The sequence below is a fragment of the Phyllobates terribilis genome, unplaced genomic scaffold (assembly GCF_046119375.1).
Source record: "Phyllobates terribilis strain yellow unplaced genomic scaffold, ASM4611937v1 Scaffold_12__6_contigs__length_324123572, whole genome shotgun sequence".
In the NCBI taxonomy this organism is placed as follows: domain Eukaryota; kingdom Metazoa; phylum Chordata; class Amphibia; order Anura; family Dendrobatidae; genus Phyllobates; species Phyllobates terribilis.
Window position 1 is genome coordinate 114,082,215 of NW_027362772.1, and position 17,349 is coordinate 114,099,563.

The 17,349-nt window shown below is 42.0% G+C and overlaps 1 protein-coding gene across 4 annotated transcripts in view; it reads left to right on the forward strand.

Moving 5' to 3' along the window:
* Positions 1-17,349, forward strand: part of LOC141172247 (C-Jun-amino-terminal kinase-interacting protein 3-like) — a 394,188-nt gene that overhangs the window by 266,086 nt on the left and 110,753 nt on the right. For all 4 annotated transcript variants that reach the window (XM_073656238.1, XM_073656235.1, XM_073656236.1 and 1 more), the window contains exons 14-17: positions 3,354-3,527; positions 7,959-8,088; positions 10,277-10,363; positions 15,543-15,599. In XM_073656238.1, the coding sequence (XP_073512339.1) occupies positions 3,354-3,527; positions 7,959-8,088; positions 10,277-10,363; positions 15,543-15,599 (448 nt within the window). The remainder of the gene's footprint in view (positions 1-3,353; positions 3,528-7,958; positions 8,089-10,276; positions 10,364-15,542; positions 15,600-17,349) is intronic.

Consider the following 17,349-nt stretch of genomic DNA (forward strand, 5'->3'; position numbering starts at 1 on the left):
AGGTCAACAAGGCCTATGATGAAAGGAACAACATTCCTACAGTAAAGCACGGAGGTGGATCGCTGATGTTTTGGGGATGTGTGAGCTACAAAGGCAAAGGTAATTGGGTAAAAATTGAAGGAAAGATGAATGCAGCACGTTATCAGCAAATACTGGAGGCAAATTTGCACTCATCAGCCCGGAAGCTGCGCATGGGACGTACTTGTTCACTACTGGACAACACCTTCTTAATTTCTCCAGTGCCAATCATAAATTAAAACACTTGATACTTCCCCCTGAAGTGGCGTCATTTCAGCTCTTCTCTGTGGTCACACGACATGGTTACGTCAAGTGACTGTTCTGACTTAGTACTAGTTATCCAATATCCAACTTTTTTTTTGCATTTCAGCATGTTACAAACACACCAAAGGAAATTGATGAGGGCACTCATCCGGTGGTTTTCTATGGGATTGTTCCTATTCATTCTGCGCATCAGTTTTCTCCTGACCTTTCCAGGAGCCGGATCAGATAATGCTAAGTATTGCGTTTTCTGTTCAGGGTCGCTAGATTTGCAATAGAAACTGGTGTAAAAAAAAGCCAAATGATAACTGATTATTTCAGAGACAGGAAAAGTTATCTTGATGCCACAGATGGGAAAACAAGCCTAAAAGATGGTGCCCATAGCCTGACCTTTATGGCATGTCCTGATAAGTGTGGGTCCCACCTCTGCCATCTGTACCTGTGTTACGAACACTTATCACTGTTATGTGGAGGCTGTCAGCTGCCACATGTAGGCATACATGTGTGACTCTTGTCTGTTCGTTCTATTGCTTTTTGATTGTTTCATAATGCCTAATAGAAGTAATGTGCATAAATTAGGGGGAGAGGAACTGTTGGGCACCTCCAATCTCAAAGTAGGTGTTGACCCCTTGTACCACCACTTATGAGCCATTTATCGCATAATCTTTAGATATGCCACAGCTGTCTGAAATGAGCATACTCCTTTAAATATTACTGCTTGGCGTATCATTTTAAACACTAGCACATTGCAAAAACTGTAGTAATAATAATAATAATCATTTTATTTTCCGAATAAATATTGGTAGGACTTTGAATGCCCTTTTGTGTGGAGCCAGAGCTTTCTATAGTTATTTTGTTAAAGCGAATGGAAATTAGGCAGCGTTTTCCATGGGGCTAAGGCCTATGTAAAGGAGTTTTCTATTCAGTGCTGAAAATATTTTGGCACAGTCTGCTGTTCAAAAGGAATGAGGTATATGATAACTTAGCTTATATTAACTATCGCTTGGCAACTAAACAAACCTCTTGACTAAAGTGTATATAAAGCCTACATTTATGTACACAGCGAGGCTGGTTACAGCTTGCATGCTATTTTCATTTTAACATTTGCTCATCGACCTCCTACATAAGTTGCCCTTTAGTTCATATAAGGTTAATATTTGTGCTCTCCGAGACTTTTATCTACAGCTTAAAACCATCTGTTATTCACTTATTCCTTAATTTACTAAACATGGGACATACTAATAGGGTCGCTCTCCTACGGATGGAAGTGTATTTGGCAGTTTAATGAAAAATTGCTACTATGTTATGTTCAGAGCATTGTGTTCTGTTTTGTTCTACTCTTTGGAATTCTACATGGTGGCTGTGATGGAGCCTAAACCTGCAGCGGGCTGGTGCTGCTGGGCTTTTCAGAATGTCTATTAAAGGGGTGATCCGATACATATAATGCCCTTTATAAATATCTATCTTTATAGAAACACTCCCAGCAAGATTTGTATTCTCTTAATAAATAGCAGTCATCCTATTATATAACACTGTGTACTTACAATTGCTCATTTTGGACCTTTACCCAGTTAATTCTTTTTTTTTTTCCATTTTGTCTATAACGTCACATGATTAAAAATAGACTAGCTGAATCCTAAGCTCTAAGTAAGAACAGGAAGTCTCTTTTCCCTGCATGAGTCATCCCCCTCTTCAACTTCTGACCCAGCTGCTCTGCTCCTATCCCTGCCAGGGAATTTTACAGTGATGACTCATGCAAATAGGTTTCTAAATAGAGTTTAGGATTCAGCTTGTCTGTTTTTAATCACTTGAGGTCATAGACCTAATAGAAAAGAGAAGAATTATCTGGGTAGAAGGACAAAATGAGCAATTGTAAGTCTATATAATTTGATGACTGCGGTATATTAAGAGAAACAAAAACTTAGAAAGTGCTTCTTTAACTCCTAACAGTCATTGCCTGCAGCTTTTATCCCCCCATTCCCTCCCCTGATCAGCACTTCATCAGGGGGTGCTGTTGTCACTTACCTCTGCTTCTTTCACCACCGCTGCTTGATGACATCTGGAATCAGTCCCGGTGATGGAGGCAGACACTAGTGACAATGGCGCCACGGCCTCTATCACATGATAAAGGTCATCGTAGGCATGAGCCGATTTGTGGCTATTCAGCCCCTATGTAGCATACAGGTTGGTGTTACTACATAGCAGCGCTTGTCATATTAGTGAAGCTTTTACCCAGTCATCTGGCCTTCATAATTTCACCTCGGTCAGACCCATACACGAGCCCATTTTTCCTGTTTCCAGTACATCAAATTCAAGAACTGAATCTTCATTTCTGCCTTACTCTATGAATCTTTGTTAATGCTTGAAAACTTGAAAACCTATGTGAAGAATTGGCAGGCACAACATATCAAGAGAAAATGTATAGATCTTATTTAAATTACATTGAACAGTATTAAAAACAATATATAAGACATACAAAGTTTAGACATTAAAAGTACTTTAGATCAGTGAGAATTGATGACCTCCTATTACACGTAAACAGAAGATCAAGTAAAAAAAAGTAAAGTGGATTAAATATAAAATATAGTATTGAATCTGAGCATTGGAGACGGATATTAACATGAATGTATGAGCCCAAAATAAATGCCAGGCATACAATTATAAATATTCTAAATGGCAATAAAACAGATGAATCAATGTTACCGCTTATTCGTAAATAAGGTACATTGCTGATTTGGTGCGTTTTTGTCTTGTGTGAATGAGAACCCTGAGGTGTCATGCACACATGTTGAGTATTTTTGACTTGCAGATTTGGTGCAGAAACTAATCTGCAGCATGTCAATTCTCTGTGCTTTTTTGCCTGCGTTTTTTACCCACTGAAAAAACGCAGGCAAAAAAATGAGCGTATTCCACTCTGTTTTTGCTGCCAACAAATTTCTAGAGATGCAGAAACATTTCAGAAATTTCTGCAATCAAATACTCAACATGTGCACATACCCTTAGAAATATCTTACCAATCAAAGAAAATGATTATACTTATTGTATCTTCTCTTAAAATAACGCTTTTTTTCCAGATTTGACCGATTATTTAGTTCTTCTACTGGACCACAAGGGAAAGCTGTAACATCACCTCCAACACCAACCATAGGACTTAACAGATCCCAGTCTTCTGCTGCTATGTTTTCTGCTGGCGGAAACAGTGTTTCTCGAAATCAGTCTATGAGTTTTTATATACCTAATACCTCAGAGTAAGTAAAAAAGTTAATTAATTATAAAACATTGCTGTTACCACTTTTGCTGAAAGATTGTAAAAAAAAATAGAGCTCAAGTCCTTATGCTTGTTTTAGTGTTGAGTTTGGTGGCTATGAGTATACGAGCGCTTTACTTCCTGCAGTATCTGGGAGCATTGTGACTAAACTCTTTTGTTTTGCTTTATTGAATTTGTAACAGCCGATCTATGGGGGTGCAGGTTGTTTGGTGGTGGTCAATCTGATATTGATACTGTCATGAGGAAAAGTCATCAGTATCATTGTAATGGAAAACCCCTTTTATGCTATGTGCGCATGATGCGGATTTGGAGCAGAAATTTCCTGAGCCTTTTTGCCTCTCCCTGGCCGAAAAACCGCATGCGGATTTTGCATACGTTTTTGACACGTGTTTTTTTTAAACGTTTTTGTACATCAATGAATTCTTTTTGGAGCTAAATAAAGTTATTTGGTGAGGCATTTGTTAAACCCTTGGTTTACCATAAGAACTGGGGTGAGTATATTGGTTCATTTAAATGATTAAAGGATTTGTCTGTTGTATTTCAAATAAAGGGTTATTGATGTAGGGTTCCCCTATAAAATCTAACCAGCAAAGGCTAAGCTAGACAGCTGCGGGCTGATATTAATAGCCAGGGAAGGGGCCATGTATATTAGCCCCCTCCGCGGCTATTAATATCACCCCTCAGCAGTCCCAGAAATGGCGCATCCATAAGATGCACCAAATCTGGTGCTTAGCCTCCTCTCTTCCAACTGCCCTGTAGCGGTGGCGAGTGGGGTAATGTGGTTTCGGTTCATGTCAGCCTTGTATTGGTGGCTGACGTGAAGCCCAGGTTAGTGATGGAGGGCGTCTATAAGACACCCCCATTACTAACTGCGTAGTAAAATGGTAGCCGCTTTTCAATAAAAGACACGGCCAGAATAAAGTATTTTAATGAAATAAACACACGGTTCTACAATTTTTTTTTTTATTACACGGGTCCGCAAAGCCCTCGATCTCCTGAAAAAAAACATAAAGTAAAAAACAACCATATTCCTCACCCTTCCGCCGTAAACGACGCAGTCCACGTACCACCGAGTGTCCCACGAGGATTCGTGTCTCTTCTACAGCAGTGACATCAGCCCTCACTGATGTCACTGCTGTAGAATACAGCAATGTATACTGACAGGGGTCAATATCAATATACATGCTGCAGGAGGTCACTGGGGTTGATCATCTTACGATCAGCTGATCAGCTGACGGTCACGTGACCATCAGCTGATCTGTGGCGTCAGCACAGGTCCTGTAAGTGCGGCCGGGAGGAGAATATCGCAGCCGGGGGCCACCAGACAGGTGAGTATAGAGGTTTATTTTTAACTTTTTTATTTCTTTTTTTTTTTTTTACCGCTTGTGGTAACCGGCTTGGCTGGAAAGGCTACTTCTCCTCCTATCCACGCCTCTCTTGCTGTTATCAGCGGGAGCTGCGGTCGGGATGAGAGGAGTTGTAGTCTCCTCTTCATCCTGAGTACCATACGCACTGCGTTTGCGCCGCGAATTTGCGGCCATTTAATTTATTGAAACGCAGCAAATCCACATTTACCTGTGGGTTTGCTGCGTTCCAATGTAACTCAGTGGCCGCAAATTTGCGGTGTGATCACGCTAGAAATGGCCATGCTGTGTTTTGCAACGCAATTTCGAACGCAATGCGAATTCATCACATTAATTAACGCATCCGAATTTGCATTGCTATGCATGGCAGACCGATTAACAAGTGTTTTCGCGGCCGGAAAAATGCTGCAAAAAAACGCTTCAAAAACGCTACATGTGAACTTAAAGTGAGTTGAAAGGCTTAAGGTTATCTCCATTTGCTATTTTTTTCTGTAGAACAGCCATGTCAGGCTGAGGAGAAGCGGAGTCTATCAATAACCAAACTGCCCTCTTCAGTTTGGCTATTGACAAAAAGCCCAATAAAATGTCCCTATAATTTCAAGTTTATTTCACTAATCTCCAACATCGTAAACCTCCACAATTATGTATGCATAGCATCAGCTCTTTTTAGGTTTTTCACTTCTGCAGTCACAGTAGAGTAAGTTAAACTTCTCTTTATTAAATGGGTATTCTCATGTTATTAAATTGCTTTACATAGACAGCATGAAAATAAGCAAGTTTGCAATTGACAAATTACAACACTATTCTCAAATGGAAAACATCATTATTGAGCATACACCAGAAAACTGAACGTGGTACCAAGTTCCACCAACCATTAAGTTCAGAGGAAGACAGAGTATTTTACCGAAAAATATGATCTTTATTGAAAAGTGCAAATGTAATAGAATCATCCAAAGTGCAGTGCAATAAATCCTTATTTATTGCACTGCACTTTGAATGATTCTATTACATTGCACTTTGAATGATTTTTTATAGGTATCATTCATTTGGGACTGTAATCTTTTACTTATGGCTGTATCGATGTCTCGCCTTCATGGTATGCACTTTTCTTGTATGTGTTATTATTTTAACTTCATTCAATAAAGATTATATTTTTCAGTAAAATACTCTGTCTTCCTCTGAACTTAAGTCTGGAGGAGAGGAGAGTCGCATCCAGACCTGGGTACCATAGAATCTGTATGCACTCTACACAACTCTCATATGCCAACCTGATGCACTCTGCACAACTCTCATATGCCAACCTGATGCACTCTGCACAACTCTCATATGCCAACCTGACGCACTCTACACAACTCTCATATGCCAACCTGACGCACTCTACACAACTCTCATATGCCAACCTGACGCACTCTACACAACTCTCATATGCCAACCTGACGCACTCTACACAACTCTCATATGCCAACCTGACGCACTCTACACAACTCTCATATGCCAACCTGACGCACTCTACACAACTCTCATATGCCAACCTGAGGCACTCTACACAACTCTCATATGCCAACCTGAGGCACTCTACACAACTCTCATATGCCAACCTGACGCACTCTACACAACTCTCATATGCCAACCTGACGCACTCTACACAACTCTCATATGCCAACCTGACGCACTCTACACAACTCTCATATGCCAACCTGACGCACTCTACACAACTCTCATATGCCAACCTGATGCACTCTACACAACTTGCATATGCCAACCTGATGGACTTTGCACAACTCTCATATGCCAACCTGATGCACACAATACAACTCACATGTGCCAACCTGTAAGAAATGTAATGACCGTCTGTCAGTCTGCTCTCCTAATATACATGTCTCACACTGGTAAAGACATCGGATAGCAGATATCAAGATATCATCTTATTTCACTTTCTGTGACCTACAGGCCCATCTAGACAGTTTTGGGGGGGGTTGATCCTACTGACAGTCTCTTTAACAGGGGTCTTGATCCTGCAATTACTTGTTCTATATACTGAAAAATCAAGGTATTCCAGTAAGTCAGTAAAATGATGGTCTCCTATCAAGCCCAATCTGTTGCTGAGTTTTACTGGAGTACCAACATGGCAGCCATAGGGGTCTTCAGTAGGCCATTGTCTGCCATGATAATCTATCAGTACCTCTTTAATACATTGCAGAGCACAGATGAGCACGCTAAAGGGCATCACTATGGGACCACGCATCTTATTTGCCTCGATCAGTAATTTTTAAGGCCTTATCAGCAGCGATCAGATCTAGCTCTGGATCCTGCTGTCAGAGGCAAATGCTGGTTGTATAAATCAGCTGGCATCCGCGGTATGTAGAGCAGGCACAGCTCCTGTGGCCTCTCCATACACCAGCAGCCCACTTGTGGTGATGTACGTCAAATGTCTGTATCTCAGCAACGTTTGATGCTTTTCTGAACCACATGACTACTATACACATCACATAGCATCTTCTGGGTAGTCCGGTTGTTGCTTACCCAATGTAAGTATGAGACTCTCAGATTGAGGCTTTTATACACTTTCATTTTAAAAAACTACTTCTAGTCCATACAAAAGACACTATGTGAGCCAGTGAGTCTGAATTGTGGTCACATGGTTCAAGAGATACACAGACCATTGATGGTGACCAGAGAAGACCTCAGTCGGTAAGGACAATACACACATATTGGTTAGGAATACAATTTTTGCTGAGAGTGCTTCTTTAAATTCTTCAGGACTCTTTAGTAAAAAAGAAAAAAAAAGCTAAATATTTTCAGGTAATGATGTTCTGCAAGTTGCTGTATTAGCCATTGTGTCTTTTATGGCGTAATTGTAACTGCACTAATCGAGCAGCTGGATTTCAGCTATTTTATAGATTACAGTAGTACAGTTTAATCACAACTATGTAATGAGAAAATCTAAAGTTACTACTAAAGTGATTAGCATGATAACAAACTTCTGATGGGTTCAGACTGAAACAAAGATTATTAATGGTCCTGTAAATGTATGTACTTTTTATCAGTGATGTTGATGCTGTGTCGTTACGAGGAAAGAAACATGAACATTATCGTCACATTCGTTCTCACATCTGGAAGGAGCATGGGAGAGCACAGGTTCATGGCTGGAGTATTCCTCCTGTATTAAAGAACACAGTAAGTAGAAATACCTAGTGTTGTGCAATGTACCTTTCTTTTAAGATACCACAGTACTCAGGTCAATTAGTCACCATATTGAAATATTTATATTCATTAAAGGGAACCCGTCATGTGATTCATGCTGCCCAGACCACAAGGCAGCATGAATCAGAGCCACACGATTGCGTCAGTGCTTTACTCTGAAAAGCTGCAGCATTTCAGAAAAAAAATATTTTGAAAAGCCGACTGGAGACTATGGCCCAAGTTCATCAAAGCTTTTACTCCGGAATGCAGGTGTAAAAAGTTTTGAAAAGTTGCAACATTTTTGCGCCATGCGAGGTTGCGCCAAGATTTTGCAACTTTTTTCAATGTTTTCACAATGTTTTCGCTCAGATCTGACAAAGTGGGCAGAGTGGAGGCAGGACATTGGAGTGACGAGGCACGGTGACCCCCGCTCATTTAATTTATGATGAGTTATTGCATTCCTTACACCACAAATCTTACTTCAGTCCTAGATTGGAGTAAGATTTGTGCCGAGGAGCACATGGAGGCAAACACCACTTTGCGCCTTGCCTGGTTCATTAAGAGGCCTGCCACTCCACCTGACCCCTTGATCAAGACTAGTGTGAAAAATGTTGGGCTTGATGAATAGAGAACTGTGTCGGCTTCTCGCCACTCCAATCACTGTAACTGACAGGTCTCGGACTGTACACACATATTGTGAGAGGCCTGTCAGTCTAAGGGAATGGGTCGGAGAGAAGCTGCAAAAGTCGACTGAGACATGCAAGTCCCATCCAACTTTTCAAAGTATGTTTTCTCTAAAATACTGTAGTGTTCCTGAGTAAAACATTTAGGTCTGCAATTGTGCAGCCAGACTGTGATCAGTGCTTCTGGTAGCATGAATCAGCTGACAGGTTCCCGGTAATATTACTCTTCTCCAGGACTCCTGCATAATCTGAGCAAAAAACTATCAATATCTGGGCTTCCAAAGTAATTTGTTTGAGAAAATCTCCATTTTTCTTGCTTTTAAAGTGAATCTGTCAGTAGGATCAACCCTCCTAAACCGTCTATATGGGCACGCAAATCATAGGAAGCTGAAGAAAATGATACCTTGATATCTGCGATCCGATGTCTTCTTCTAGAGAAATCCAGATTTCTCTTAATATGTAAATGAGCTGGTAAGATCTATGGGCCGAACATAGATCTCCCTGAGAATCTGCCTCCAGAGCTTATTTCAAATCAAAGTGGGCGATACCAGTGTGAGACATGTAATGAACGTCTGTCAGTCTGCTCTCCTAATTTACATGTCTCACACTGGTAAAGACATCATGTCGCAGATATCAAGATATCATTTTATTTCACTTTATATGACTTACATGCCCATATAGACAGTTTAGGGGGTTGGTCCTACTGACAGTCTATTTAAAAGGGGTTTTCGGGTTATAATTCTATTCTCCTTGGGCCACCACTACGTTAAAATAATAAAATGAGCTATTGCTCACCCTCCCTTAGTCTTACACTGCCTATCTGACACTGATTTAATGATTATTTACTTCATCAGTAACGTCATGACTACAGCACAAATAACCGCTGCAGCCAATCTGAGCTCAGCAGTTCTGCAGATTTTAGTAGGGTTTTTAATAGGGTGTGAATGGTTTACAGTCCAGGCTTTGCGATCGCCCAATGTGACTGGCTAGTTGTCTTTGTACAGTGAGTCCATTCTTTCATTTGCATGTCTGTTGATGAAAGCAATGCAGGAGTCATAGGTTTGCTTTTGTTATAACAGAGTCTACGTGCATACTTGCTGGGAAACTTGGGAACATTACATGAACTAGTTATGTATTGCTCGGGAAGGCATTTTTTTTTACCCTTAAATGATCACTCCAACGCTTGTTTTTTTGTTCCATAAGCCAGCAGTAATGTTTGTACAGTAAAATACTTCTGTTTCCAGCATTGCTCTGGTCGTCTGCTGCATCATGTGGCAGCAGCTTTAGTTCCTTTCTTAATGTAAACCTATGAGAGCCTTGTTCTGAGTCTCAGGATTCCATTGAGATAGTGACTTTTGTACCACAGAGAAGACACTGTGTGAGCCGGGTAGTCACAATTGCGGTCACATGATGCCTGAGAGGACCAGAGCGTCGCTGGAATCTAATCTTATAAATGTATGACTTGTGACATTAATCCATGTAATTTATTGTATCACTAGGATGATTCTCTAGCGGAAAGTGAGCACAGGAATGCTCCTGTATTGGTCCAACTTCGTCTGTTGGATCAGAAAGATCCCAGAACAAAGGTAAATGCCATTTTAATTCCCATGTCAAAGCTTAAAACTGATGACACAAGGGGCATAGTTAAAGGGATATTCCCGGCTGACAAGGAAGGAGCTGAATCATGTTAGTGTGCAATATGCTCAGTGTCACTATAACCCTGTATTCCTTGTCCATGAGGGTGGTCACATGACTGCAGTTATGCAATTTGCATAGTTACGATCATGAGCCGACTAGACTCTCCTTCTCTACTCTCAATGTTCTATTGAGAAAAGTACAGGAGAATCTAGTCGAAAGGTGACTGTAACTTTACAAATCGCACAGTTGTGGTCACGTGACCACCATCTTGGATGGGGAATATTAAGTGTGTGCATTAAAAAAAACTTAATTTTTATCTTCCATAAAAAGGCTCAAATTCTGCAAAATTCTCCATTACCATGCAGCATTTAACAACCTGTCCTCCAGTCCATTTTTTTAATGTCGGAAAGTGAACTAAACGCAGTCAAAAGTTGCAATGACCTAATTTGTGACAAACTTATAATAAAAGGGTTATCCACTATTCCGGCAACCCCTTCTGGAATTAAGCCATGTCCCTTTGAAAATAAAACCAGGATTTGCTCACCTCTCGGATTGCCATACATCCAGTGTTGTCAGCGATCTGTCTGCTGGCGATTGGGTGACATTATATCCCGTAAAGGTGGCAGCCAATCAGCTGCAATGTCACACAAGTGCTGGCAGACACAGCTCGGACACTGCTGGAACGGCACCAGTCCGGGATGGGAGTAGATGCTGCTTTTATTTTACATGGGGCACGGTTTCTTTTATGAGAACCTGTCAGCAGGTTTTTACACCCCAAACTAATGTTCGTTTGGTAAAGTCCATTCTTTTATTTAAGAAATCCTTATTTCCGGTTTTGAGAAATGAATTGGCTAACTTTTATGATAATTAACCATAAATGCAGCATAGTTGGCACTGCACTTACAGCTATCCGGCTTCTCTCCCTATTCCCCTGCCTGCTTCCTTCCTACTGTCAGTGACTGAATGGTCACTCTTGTCACCCGTGCCCGAGATCTGGTGCAGGCGCCCTTGTTTCCTGGGGCGGCACATGCGCACATGATAGTCTGGCTCTCACATTGTCACGTTACTCACATCTTAAAAACGAAAGCTGGCATTTCTAAAACAAAGGTATGGCTTTTATCAACATTACAGCGATTTTAGATTGGGGTATGAAAACCTCCTGGCAGGTTCCCTTTAAAGAGTAGCCGTCGTTTTAATTTTTATTCCATAAATCAACAGTTCAGTTGAAAATAATCAACTTAGTAATAGAAGCAGATTTCTCTGATAAGATATTTCTCCACCTGGACTGATTTTTATTTTTCACTCTCAATTCATGGATAACATTGGTACAATCTGTATTCAGTGAAGACAGATTTCCATTACTGAAATAGTAGATGACAGTTGGGGTCTATAAATTTCTATGGAGAGGAAAGTGTGCAGCTCAAGGCCGACAGACATTCTGCTGCAAGTTCTCCTGAAATGTCAGTTATAATTTTCCATAGAGCTCTGTTTGCACCAACTGTCATCTATCTCAGTAATGGGAAAATGTGTTTTGACTGAAGACAGATTTTACTTGTGAATTGAGAATTTTGAGAACGAAAGATCAGTCCAGCAGGAGAAAAGCAGATTTCTCTTATAAGATATGTTATAGAATGTCTTGTTTTCATATGTAGTATTGATTTATGGGGAAAAAAAGACATTTACTCTTTAAGGTGTGACTTTTCATAAATACGGAGTGGTGAAGTTGATGAGAATAACTAAAGATTTGGGTTAATAACGCCTTTTCTGAGAACTGGGCCATAGTGTATTGAATGATGAATATTGGAGGATGGTAAAACCCAATTCTGGTTAAATTGACATTATTATTATTATTATTATTATTATTATTATTATTATAGCGCCATTTATTCCATGGCACTTTACATATGAAAAAGGGGGTATACATAGCAAAAAACATTTACATAATCTTAACAAAACGAGTCAGTGACTGGTACAGGAGGAAAGAGGACCCTACCCTCGAGGGCTCACAATCTTCAAGGGATGGGTGAGGATACAGTAGGTGGGGGTAGAGGTAGTCATGCTGCAATGTGGTGGAGCGGTGGTTACTGCAGGTTGTAGGCTTGTCGGAAGAGGTAGGTCTTCAGGTTAATTTTGAAGGTTTCCACAGTAGGCGAGAGTCTGATATGTTGGGGTAGAGAGTTCCAGAGTAGGGGGGATGCACGGGTGAAATCTTGTATGCGATTGTGGGAAGAGGAAATAAGAGTGGAGTATAGCAGGAGATCTTGTGAGGATCGGAGGTTGCGTGCAGGTAGGTACCGGGAGACTAGATCACAGATGTATGGAGGAGACAGGTTGTGGATGGCTTTGTATGCCATGGTTAGGGTTTTGAATTTGAGTCTCTGGGCGATGAGCCAGTGAAGGGATTAACAGAGGGGAGAGGCCGGGGAATAGCGGGGGGACAGGTGGATTAGTCGAGCAACAGAGTTTAGGATAGGTTGGAGGGGCGCGAGAGTTTTGGAAGGGAGGCCACAGAGCAGGAGGTTGCAGTAGTCGAGGCAGGAGATGATGAGGGCATGCACTAGTGTTTTTGCAGAGTCTTTGCTGAGGAATGAGCGGATGCAGGAGATATTTTTGAGTTGGAGTCGGCCGGAAGTGGAAAGGGCTTGAATATGTGGTTTGAAGGAGAGATCAGAGTCCAGGGTTACCCCAATTCAGCAAGCTTGTTGGACTGGGGAGAGTGAACAGCCATTGATGTTGATGGATAGGTCAGATGTGGGGGATGAATGAGATGGCGGAAAGATGATGAATTCTGTTTTATCAATGTTAAGTTTTAGAAATTTGGCAGAGAAGAAGGATGAGATAGCGGATAGACATTGTGGGATTTTGGTTAGTAAGGAGCTGATATCAGGTCCAGAGGGGTAGTTCTGTGTGTCATCAGCATAGAGGTGATACTGAAAGCCGTGAGACTCTATGAGCTGTCCCAGGCCAAAGGTGTAGATGTAGATCGAGAAGAGCAGAGGTCCTAGAACTGAACCTTGGGGGACACCGACAGATTGGGGGCGAGATGAGGAGATGGTATGTGAGTGGGAGGCGCTGAATGTCCTGTCTGTTAGGTATGACATGAAAGCTTTATTGTGTAGGTTAGTGCTATCATGACCAAACTAAATGTATATATTATTTAATTTGGTAATTTTGCACTAAAAATCATATACACTGCTCGAAAAAATAAAGGGAACACTCAAATAACACATCCTAGATCTGAATAATTGAAATATTATCATTGAATACTTTGTTCTGTACAAAGTTGAATGTGCTGACAACAAAATCGCACAAAAATCATCAATGGAAATCAAATTTATTAACCAATGGAGGCCTGGATTTGGAGTCACCCTCAAAATTAAAGTGGAAAAACACACTACAGGCTGATCCCACTTTGATGTAATGTCCTTAAAACAAGTCAAAATGAGTCTCAGTATTGTGTGTGGCCTCCACGTGCCTGTATGACCTCCCTACAATGCCTGGGCATGCTCCTGATGAGGTTGCAGATGGTCTCCTGTGGGATCTCCTCCCAGACCTGGACTAAAGCATCCGCCAACTCCTGGACAGTCTGTGGTACAACGTGACGTTGGTGCATGGAGCGAAACATGATGTCCCAGATGTGCTCAATCGGATTCAGGTCTGGGGAGCGGGCGGGCCAGTCCATAGCTTCAATGCCTTCATCTTGCAGGAACTGCTGACACACTCCAGCAACATGAGGTCTGGCATTGTCCTGCATTAGGAGGAACCCAGGGCCAACCGCACCAGCATATGGTCTCACAAGGGGTCTAAGGATCTCATCTCGGTACCTAATGGCAGTCAGGCTACATCTGGCGAGCACATGGAGGGCTGTGCGGCCCTCCAAAGAAATGCCACAGAACACCAGGATTGGCAAAGTCGCCACTGGCGCCCTGTGCTCTTCACAGATGAAAGCAGGTTCACACTGAGCACGTGACAGAGTCTGTAGACGCCGTGGAGAGCGATCTGCTGCCTGCAACATCCTTCAGCATGACCGGTTTGACAGTGGGTCAGTAATGGTGTGGGGTGGCATTTCTTTGGAGGGCCGCACAGCCCTCCATGTGCTCGCCAGAGGTAACCTGAATGCTATTGGGTACCGAGATGAGATCCTCAGACCCCTTGTGAGACCATATGCCGGTGCGGTTGGCCCTGGGTTCCTCCTAATGCAGGACAATGCCAGACCTCTTGTGGCTGGAGTGTGTCAGCAGTTCCTGCAAGATGAAGGCATTGAGGCTATGGACTGGCCCGCCCGTTTCCCTGACCTGAATCCGATTGAGCACATCTGGGACATCATGTCTTGCTCCATCCACCAACGTCACGTTGCACCACAGACTGTCCAGGAGTTGGCGGATGCTTTAGTCCAGGTTTGGGAGGAGATCCCACAGGAGAACATCCGCAACCTCATCAGGAGCATGCCCAGGCGTTGTATGGAGGTCATACAGGCACGTGGAGGCCACACACAATACTGAGACTCATTTTGACTTGCTTTAAGGACATTACATCAAAGTTGGATCAGCCTGTAGTGTGTTTTTCCACTTTAATTTTGAGGGTAACTCCAAATCCAGGCCTCTATTGGTTAATAAATGTGATTTCCATTGATGATTTTTGTGTGATTTTGTTGTCAGCACATTCAACTTTGTACATAACAAAGTATTCAATGAGAATATTTCATTCATTCAGATCTAGGATGTGTTATTTGAGTGTTCCCTTTATTTTTTTGAGCAGTGTATTTAGCCTCTTAAGAATGCAATATTGTTTGGGACTTTAAGGGATGTTCACACTTACAAAACTGTTTCTTTAACTGCCATAAAAGTAAATTGAGAGAACAGTGTAGGCAAGCTCATCCTAAACCGAGCGTGTAGGTGTTAATAAGGCCAGGGAAATGCCAGACAGCTGTGGAAGTGGCTTACCTCCCTGAGAACAATCCTGTGGTTTAAGTGCCTATATGAGCCCTTTGCAATGATTGCAGTCTAAGATCACCGACTTTACCAGTATGATCTCACTGCATTTTTCTTGATCATTCTTAATTCTGAAGTTTTATTTGCTTCAGTTCTTTTTCCACTTGTGAAACACTATTGTGTTTGTCTTTTTTAGCTGTGGTGCGCAACTGCGACATCAACATCAGACTCCATGGACAAGAAGAATGAAGATGTAAGTCCACCTTTTGTTACATGTACGTCTACCAAGTATTATTTGTTTGTTATGCTGCCCTCTATGGCTTCTAGTGAAGTTATAGAGTCAGGCACCCCAGTAATAACTACAAGAATATAAGGGGAAGGGAGAGAAGTATGTGAAGATTCAAGTCTTACAAAAATGGTTATTAATAAAGACTCGCTGGTGTAAATTAAAACCCAACGCTCTGTTACATGTTGTACTGTATTGTCTTATTACAGTAGGATATCCTGTCAGCCCCTAGAGACTTGTGTCCTAATACACAAAAATGATGCAATAAATGATCCAATCCCATAACTGTAGAAAATGTTTGCAGGACAAAATTATGAGTTCAGTATAGGAATCACCTAGAATCCAAGCAGCAGTTTTGAAATGCGCAATGTGCCTTTAAAATTGCTCGTCTCTAAGGTATAGGGTTGTATATCACAATGCTCATTACACAGATATGTATTTTATTGGACAATATTCTTATACCTTTATAGTCAAAGGGGCGGATTTATTAAGACTGCTGTAGTGCACGGAGGCTCACGCTATGTCAGTCTTCCTGATGTAGAAGGTGCAGAATTCATTAGGCGGCTCAAGCAAGTTAATGAATTTGGCGCCTCTTCTCAGTGGCGTGAGTGACTGGAGTAACATTTCTGCCATACAGAACGCTGGCATATTTGATGTATGGGCATGCCTCAGATTACCCCCAGGTCTCCTCATTTCAGCAGACCTGATTTGAACAGGGTTGAAAAGGCCAATAGTCACTAAATTTTGCACAAAAACTTTGACTTTTCAAAGCTTTTCAACACTTTTTGGGCACAAAAGCTGTGATGAATCAAATCCAAAGTTATGAATTAGTTCTATGGATAAACAAAAATTAGGACAACAATTGAAATGCACGCTGTATCTTTAGGATTACAAGTCCCTGTACCACAGTATTATACACTGCTCAAAAAAATAAAGGGAACACTTGAACAACAGAATATAACTCCAAGTAAATCAAACTTCTGTGAAATCAAACTGTCCACTTAGGAAGCAACACTGATTGACAATCAATTTCACATGCTGTTGTGCAAATGGAATAGACAATAGATGGAAATTATTGGCAATTATCAAGACACCCTCAATAAAGGAGTGGTTCTGCAGGTGGGGACCACAGACCACATCTCAGTACCAATGCTTTCTGCTGATGTTTTGGTCACTTTTGAATGTTGTTTGTGCTTTCACACTCGTGGTAGCATGAGATGGACTCTACAACCCACAGAAGTTGCCCAGCTAGTGCAGCCCATCCAGGATGGCACATCAATGTGAGCTGTGGCAAGAAGGTTTGCTGTGTCAGCGTAGTGTCCAGAGGCTGGAGGCACTACCAGGAGACAGGCCAGTACACCAGGAGACGTGGAGAGGGCCGTAGGAGGGCAACAACCCAGCAGCAGGACCACAACCTCCGCCTTTGTGCAAGGAGGAACAGGAGGAGCACTGCCAGAGCCCTGCAAAATGACCTCCAGCAGGCCGACAAATGTGCATGTGTCTGCACAAACGGTTAGAAACCAACTCCATGAGGGTGGTATGAGGGCCCGACGTCCACAGATGGGGGTTGTGCTCACAGCCCAACACCGTGCAGGATGCTTGGCATTTGCCACAGAACACCAGGATTGGCAAAGTCGCCACTGGCGCTCTGTGCTCTTCACAGATGAAAGCAGGTTCACACTGAGCACACGTGAAAGACGTGACAGTCTGGAGACGC